Source organism: Eupeodes corollae, chromosome 1 (genome assembly GCF_945859685.1).
Source record: "Eupeodes corollae chromosome 1, idEupCoro1.1, whole genome shotgun sequence".
NCBI classification, from domain to species: Eukaryota; Metazoa; Arthropoda; class Insecta; order Diptera; family Syrphidae; genus Eupeodes; species Eupeodes corollae.
Window position 1 is genome coordinate 34302622 of NC_079147.1, and position 8779 is coordinate 34311400.

Consider the following 8779-nt stretch of genomic DNA (forward strand, 5'->3'; position numbering starts at 1 on the left):
CTTCAAAAATTTAAATGCCATTTTATAAATAAAAAAACATTTCATTTTTCAAATTTTTTTTATGAAAATCGTTAGAGCGGTTTTTTTTTAAATTAATTTTTTATATATAAAATTTTTCAATTTTGTTCTAAAAATACTTTTGGTACACAGTTGTTTATAGGTTGTTAATATACGCTTTACGTTTGAATTTCGTAAAAAAATGTTGACCCGTTTTTGAGATATCGAATTTTGAAAAAATAAAATTCAATATTTTTTTAAAAATCCAAAAAATAATAAATTGCACTTTTGATAATCAAATATTGTTAAGGCAATACAAGAGCTCATTCAGAAAAAAAATTATTTAAATCGGTTCATAAGTTGCTGAGAAAATTAAAAAACAAAATAACGGTTGTATGAGCGGTACCTTTCCTGAGCAATACAAAAATTTGTTTTTCTTATTAAAAGAAGCCAAGTTAAAAAATAAAATTTTAGAGAAAATTTAAAGAAAATCTATCAATTTGTTTTTGAGAAAATTCGAATTTTCGTTTTTTGACCAAAAAAATTGTATGGTGGCCACTGTTAGTTTTGATCTTAAAAAAAAAATGAAAAAAACGCCTAACGCGAATCTGCTCAAAACCTTAACTTCCAAGTTTGAACTCAATCGACCCAATGGTTTAGGCTGTAGGAGCGTGGACAGACAGACAAAAACGACCGGACGGAATCGCGGGACCCACTTTTTTCGACTTCTCTACCATCGTAATATCATGTTTGATTAAAATCTCGAGTTCGAAATTTTGCACGAATGCAAAACTTGCCATATAGTTCCTATATGTCGCAAGTAAAAATGTGTGTTCAATAGTCCGAAGAAGTTTTTTTTTTGTTAATTGGTTTAAGTGCAACTTAATCAATTCAACCCAAAACCCGATAAAATATTAAATATTTATCTGGTATAATCAGCTTTATTTACATATATTTCAAGGTTAGAGTAAAAATTGACGTTTAAGTTGTTTTGTTTGTTTATTTGTTTTAAGATATCATCGACCTTTGTGGTATAGTAGATAATTAGCAATGTACCGTTATTTTGTTACCTTTAAAAGTGGGAATATGTAAATTTTGTTACTTTAATATCAAAATATACTTGTTCTTGTTATTAAACTTAACATGTTAAGTACTTTTATTAACAAATTTATTTGAAGATATTTGAGCAAATTTTGTTTCCAGATATATAGAGTACCAATGCATACTTTAGGCTTTGTCACCTGTTGCTGCATTATTAAATGTTGTTTAATCAGTTTTCAGGTGTATAATTTCTCGTCAATTAAAAGTTGTTAAAGAAAAAGAAAAAAATTCAAAAACTCTGTTTTGTAAGCTTGATTGATCCAATTTGCTTGCAGCTTGTTGTTAAATTGATGATAAATTGTTAAATGATGAAATAAATTAAATAAGTTGACAGTCCGTACAGAACTAAAGCCTAGTGATTTACAATTCTCAACCTTTCCTGTGTGTTTTAATCCGAATCCAAAAGGCTAAATTGAGAAAGTACAGTGGCTCAAAGTAATAATGGGACACATGCAAATTTGAAAAACAAAAGCCATTCTCTGGAAACCTATACATGTAATATAACAAATAGATATTAAATTAAATTGTTTATATTATTAGTTTATTGAATAACAAAAATTGCATAGATTCATAAATTATAAGTTTGATAAAAAAAATATTACGTTAAACAACTCAGATATTTCATCTCAAAGTAATAATGGGACAAACATGTAAATATGAAAATAAAATGTATTACAAGCTTTATCTTAATAATTTAATATTTGGTGGGAAGGCCCTTCTGGCTTATTACTGCTTTCAAGCGATTAGGCATGGATTTGACTAGTTTTTGACAGTAATCTGGCGAAATTTTGTCGCACTCGTTCTTCAAGCTGGCAATTAAGTCGTTTTTGTTTCTGATGTCCTGAATTCTTAATTTTTCTTCTAAATAGCTCCACAGATGTTCTATAGGGTTAAGGTCAGGAAATTGCGGGGCGTTTCCAGCACGTGAGGACAGTTGTACAGCAACCAACTTCGAACATTATACGCCTTATGCTTAGGACCATTATCTTGGTAAAAATAATAATCCTCCGAAAGTCCCAGTTTATCAGCAGTTTCCGCCAGATTTGATCTTAAGATATTGAGATAATATTTGTGGTCCATTATGCCTTCAATTATGTGAAGTTTTCCGGGTCCTGCTGCTGACATTGAACCCCATACCATTACTGATCCTGAACCGTGCTTTACTGTTGGTCTCAAATTTCTTTCCCGAAGCTCTTCATTGGGTTTTCTCCAAACATATGAACGCCCATCGGAACGAAAAACATTGAATTTGCTTTCGTCCGTAAAAATTACTTTACTCCAGAAAGCAAAATCTTCGTTCTTATATGTATTGGCGAACATAACGCGTTTTTTCTTCTTAATTTTACTCACGAAAGGTTTCTTCCGCGCAACTCGACCGTTGAAGTTATGTTTTCTTAAGACATTTCTCACTGTTTCTGGGTCTGATTTTTTCCCAAGGCACTTTTCTGCTTCTGCAGCAAGTTTTGGGGCACTAAGGTGCGGCTGCTTCTTAACTTGTCTTAAAAGCCATCTCTCATCTGAATCCGAAAATATTTTTCGTTTGCTCGGTTTTGGTTTGTTGCTAAAATTATTTTCATTTTTATACCGCGTTACTATATTAAAAACTGTAGATTTGGGTTGTTTCACAATCTCGGCAATATTCCGTATAGATTTTCCAGATTTGGAATGATTAATAATTAATTCCCGTATTTTAACCGATGTTTGACGACCGCGTGGTGCCATAATTAATAAATAATAAAATTATTCCTTCCAAATGAACTCAATGCAACACAAAATAGTGAAGAATAACTGTACTGCAATCCTGATTGAAAGAAAGCGAAAAAGTACCGTTATTTCGCTCAATATAAATTAAGGTTAAAGGGTGTCCCATTATTACTTTGAGGTGAAATATCTGAGTTGTTTAACGTAATATTTTTTTTTATCAAACTTATAATTTATGAATCTATGCAATTTTTGTTATTCAATAAACTAATAATATAAACAATTTAATTTAATATCTATTTGTTATATTACATGTATAGGTTTCCAGAGAATGGCTTTTGTTTTTCAAATTTGCATGTGTCCCATTATTACCTACTTTTAATGAAAGAATTACTCTTGAAGGATTTGTCAATTCTCCGCAAGAGGCAGTTCCTAAGGGATTGGATCCAAGACCTCTGGCATGCCAGTCCAACGCACTAACCATCCCGCTACGTGTACGACAATTTGACTCTTGCCAAAGTTTCTTAGAGATTTACGAATACTCTGAAGAGGTGTTTTTCAACGCCGAATACTTTACAGATATTTTTCCGTGTGTATAAAAACAATATTTAATGTAAAGCCAATCCCTAAAAAAAGTGAATCTTTCTCCCCATATAACTATAGCCTAATTGCTCTTAGGTTCCTAATTTTTAAGGGGAAAGCTTATCAATTTTCATCTCAAGAAATATCATAAGTTCCGGCAGTATGGCTTTCGTAGCAATAGGTCAACTGGTAATCTCATATTTTATCTCACCGTACAGTAAAACAAATTGTTGTATCAAGGATATTTAATAGAGTTTAACATAATGATCTTTTAAAATCTTATCTTGGTTGGGTTACAAACTACTTTTTCAACAATTCAATACCAGTAGCAATTGCCAGGTTTATGGCTGATATTCTACAATGTAAACATTGGTGTCCCTCAGGACTCCATTTTGTCTCCAATACTTACTTACTTACTTACTTAAGGTGGCGCTACAGTCCGGGGTGGACCTGGGCTTCAACCCACACAACATACTTCTCCAGTCAGCTTGGGCCCTAGCTAGCTGTCTACATGTTGGATTTTAATTCTGTTAACTAGGTCAGTATCGCTGTACGCCCGTACAGGTTGTCGTTATATCTTCTCCTCCATGCTTCATCTATGCGTACGGGACCAAAAACCACCCGAAGAATATTTCTCTCGAAGCATCCTAAGACGCCCTCATCTTTCTCTGACGGGGCCAAGTCCTCAGCGCCATAAATGAGAACCGAAATGATGAGTGTCTTATAGAAGCTGATTTTAGATGCTCGAGAGAGGACTTCACTTCTCAATTGCCTTCTAAGTCCAAAGAAGGATTTTCAACAGTTATTCTTCGTTTGATTTCAGTGCTGGTGTCGTTTTCTTTGTTTATAGCTGTGCCTAGGTAGACAAAGTCCTCAAGAACCTCGAAGTTATAGCTGTCCATGGTGACGTTTTCCCCAAGACGTCGTTCTTCAATGTCCTTTGTTGATGAAAGCATATACTTGGTCTTGCCCTGATTGACCATTAAACCCATCTTCTTCGCTTCTGTCGCAATGCTCAAAAACATAAAAGCTCCACTGACATCACGCATTGATCTTCTAATTATGCCAATATCATTATGGATGGACATTTGGAAGATTGTGCTTCTAGTGATGACGGTATTAAAGCAGTGGCATGACAGTGCATCGCTCTGTCTAAAATATTTTTTGACATCAAATGCAGCGGTGAGATATTTTGCGACCTTGATAAAGCAGCGTGCATTCTCCATCGTCATTCTGCACAAACGGATAAGCTTGATAGGGATGCCAAAACTAGACATTGCTTGGTAGAGCTTTTCCCTGTGGATGCTTTCATACGCGGTTTTAAAATCGATAAAGAGATGATGGGTATCGATTTGAAGCTCCAGTGTCTTTTCCAAGATCTGCAGTAGTGTGTATATTTGGTCGATAGTGGACTTTCCTGGTCTGAAGCCACACTGATAAAAACCTATCAGGTTGTTGACGAACGGCTTCAGGCGTTCACAAAATACGGCAGAGAGGATCTCTGTAGTTGGCGCAATTTGTAGCGTCTCCTTTTTTACGTATCGGGCAAACTATGCTGTGATTCCACTCATCGGGCATGCTTTTTTCCGACCATATTTTGCAGACGAGTTGGTGCATGCTCCTTAAAAAGTCATCACGTGCTGCTTTAAATAGTTCGGCAGCGATGCCGTCAGCTCCAGCAGCTTTGTTTGACTTCAGTTCTAGTAGATATAGCTATCTTCACTTCGTCGAGGTCGGGTAGGCGAAATTGTTGATCTCTGGTTGAGTGGTTCTATCTCCTTTACAGTGGAATTAGGTTATATAATTTGGAGAAGTGGTCTTTCCATATTCTCAACATTTTATCTCCAATACTTTTCCCTATTTTTATATTCAAATTTGATATTCTGTCTGAAAAATTGTAGATGCATTCGAATTTTTGTGAAAGGAATTGTTTGATAAGCTCTTTTAATTTTAAACCGTGTAGAATTTTATTTTCAATGCTGTGTACTGTAGCTAAAGGGTAGCTCTCCCCTAATGCCGCTTGCAATAGGTGTTAATTGTATCAAGGAGATAAAACGGTTTTCTTCAGAAGTGCTGATAAGTGATAAAGTTTTGTTCGACAATGCAAACAATTTTTTACCCTTTGTGCCCATAATTTATAAAGCCATTATTCGTCCGAGACTTGGAGACAATTCTCATATTCATGTGCCCCAATAAACTACTTGAATCTGTTGAAAATAATTCAGAAGTTAAATCTTTCCATATCAGGCAACCGTCACTATTTATCGCTATTTTAGTAAACAATGCTTAACAATTAAGGAAAAATATATCGTTCTCGTAAAATATCTAGTTACAATTCATCCGCAAAATAATCCTATTACAATAGGAATGCTTACCCTTAAGTCCAGTTTTGGACGTACTGTAAAGTACAAGAAATTCTTTTTTTAGCCGCACTCTACGAACGTGGATTGTGCTAACAGGTTCAGTACCATATTTCTCAATCATTACAATTTTAAGAATTTCAAAACCATTGTCATGGTTTCTTTTACTTTCTGTCAAAATGTCTTCTTTTAATCAACCACTTAAGACAAATCATCATTAGTTACAACAAAGAGCAATACAAAAAATGATAAAGCTTTGGGAGTTTTCTTATAGCAAAGATGGCCAAGTTGCGCTTTTTTTAAGGGGTACATGGTCGTCCCTAAAAGTCGGTATTTTCAACGTTCGATGGCCAAATTCGAGTCCACCTTTTTACAAGATCTGCCGAAATCATCATCGCGAATTTTGCGTTGTGATTTGGGCCTGCAACCATACAAAATCCAACTGCCCCAGGAGCTGAAAGCAAACGACCAAACGCAGTGTCGAATGTTCTCTATGTTTAAACTTTATGTTTAAACTTTATAAGGGTATGTATAACCTTTTGGAAGACTTTATTAAAACTCTGCTTTAGTTGCAATCACAAATAAATCGATTTTCTTAACATAATAAGCTAAAATATGTTTTAATGAATTGTATACTTTGTACTTCACAGTTTGTTGACGCCATATTGTTTCTTTTACTTTCTGTCAAAATGTCTTCTTTTAATCAGCCACTTAAGACAAATCATCATAAGTTACAACAAAGAGCAATACAAAAAATGATAAAGCTTTGGGAGTTCTCTAATAGCAAAGATGGCCAAGTTGCGCTTTTTTTAAGGGGTACATGGTCGTCCCTAAAAGTCGACATTTTCAACGTTCGATGGCCAAATTCGAGTCCACGTTTTTACAAGATCTGCCGAAATCATCTCGCAAATTTTGCGTTGTGATTTGGACCTGCACCCATACAAAATTCAACTGCCTCAGGGGCTGAAAGCAAACGACCAAACGCAGTGTCGAATGTTCTCTAATTGGTTTTTGGAGTTAACGATAAAGCCTATATTTCGATAAATACGTACGTGAAAAAGCAAAATGTGCCGAATTTGGGACGACACCAATTCACTCGAGATTCTTGAATTGACAATGCATGCAAATAAAGTTACTGTTTGGTGTGGATTTTGGACAAGATGCGTCATCGGTTCGTACTTCATCGAAAATGATGCTGACCAGACCTACAAAAAAGATCTCAATAGGTCGATACTCACAAACTTCTAGTGGCCTGAATAGGATGGCATAAACACCGTAGGCGTATAGTTTCAACAGAATGCCCAACAGCGCAGACAAAACCGATATTCCGAGCGAGCGGTTTTATGGCATGGATATCGGGGGGGGGAGGCAACCTCAGTTGGACATACCAATATCAAAGGTTTTAAACACCCTTAGACTATTTTCTTGTCAAGCTTCCTTAAGTGGCAAGCTATGGTAATAAGCTGTGAACCACCACCCTTTAATACAACATAATCGATGCCATCAGTCAAATTCAGCCTGATTTATGCCCCAAGTCATCAAAATCTAGACCTTTCAAGCCCGCACCACCGAAAGACCTGGAGGTCATTTAAACGATGTTTTATTTCACTCAAATAAAGATGAAATCTTATTCATATCTCATATACAAATTGTTTTATTTAATTTTTCTTAAATCGACTTTCACCTTTAATAGAAAACCCTTTACTACCAATTTATGAAAGTAATCCAAATGTGATTTTAAAAGCGCTTCAAATTCAAAATATACTAATCACTTTCATTTATTTGTGTGAGTGAATAACAAACCCAAAATATCATCTTTACCCACCTAGATACCTGCATACCAATCATTCAAACAGAAATAGGCTTTGTTTATCAATCTTGTTCGATAAAAAAATAAGATAACATAACACTTATTGACAATTGACTTCATTATAAAAGTCACAACACTCACAAAGCGCCTTTTGTATCAAGGAAAGGGAAATTTATAAACATAATGTACATTGTACTCAACTCACAGCCATTTTGATTCTTTATCGACCAACCAGATGATAATTCAACTTCTCTAATACTTTCACTACTTGCACTTCGATAACATTCAACTAAAACAACTATTAGAATAACGGTATATCTGAGAATCATTCTTAAAACCGACCGGCAATAGCGGTATATTATAACGATTTCGAAATTAGAATTTTATTCGAAATTACAAACAAAATATGGTAAAGTAATCAAAAAGACTCGGTTGCGATTCCGTTCGCGGTCTAAGAGCAACTAAATGAATGTGCGTGTAAATATAACGGTGAATCAGAAAAATGAACAAAATAAAACTATAGCCTCTATGAAGTATGAACTGATAAAGTCATAACATAAAGCAATTTATTTATTTTATTTTTCTTCACTTGAGGGTAATTTGTGTGTTCGTGAAAAATTTAAAACAATTTAAAAAATAACCTTATTTCTGCATTCGATTAAATTAGAAATACACAAAAAATGTGCACTCAAATGAAGTCAATGCACAAGAAGTGTACAAGAAGATGGCATGTTTATAGAGTTCATTTAAATACAAATTGGGCGTTCCAAGCAAGAACCTTAAGAATTATCCCTTTGTGCAAGCCCTAATAAGAGTACACTGCCCTTAAACTATAAGTCCAAAGCTGTTTTAAAAATCTAAATTAAAATATATCATCACGCCAAAGTTAAAACTTAAAAACCTTTAATCTCTAGATTTGCGACCAGCCTTGTGCTAAAGTGCCCAATTGGGTCATTAGGCCCCAAGAATTATATTTTGGCACCCTGCCCCGGGCCATCACGAAATGGCCCTAGAATTGTATAATTTACAAACTCAAAACTAATTTTGAACAGAATAGTAAATCATAACCTAAGAATTTTAGAAATCTGTAATTTCCAAGTAATCGATATTTACCATCATCCATATGATTATTTTGCTGGACGCATTCATTGAAAAATTCAACACACTACATCGACTGACAGCAGTAATATGTAGCTGTAAAAATATTCATAATATGTGAAATCATATT

At 34.5% G+C, this 8779-nt stretch overlaps 1 protein-coding gene across 1 annotated transcript in view; it reads right to left on the reverse strand.

Annotated features, from left to right (window-relative positions):
• Positions 1–8023, reverse strand: part of LOC129940463 (beta-mannosidase) — a 35021-nt gene extending 26998 nt beyond the window's left edge. Inside the window, exon 1 of the mRNA XM_056048808.1 lies at positions 7757–8023. Within this exon, the coding sequence (XP_055904783.1) occupies positions 7757–7880 (124 nt within the window). The 5' untranslated portion in view covers positions 7881–8023. The remainder of the gene's footprint in view (positions 1–7756) is intronic.
• Positions 8024–8779: the final 756 nt, after the last annotated feature.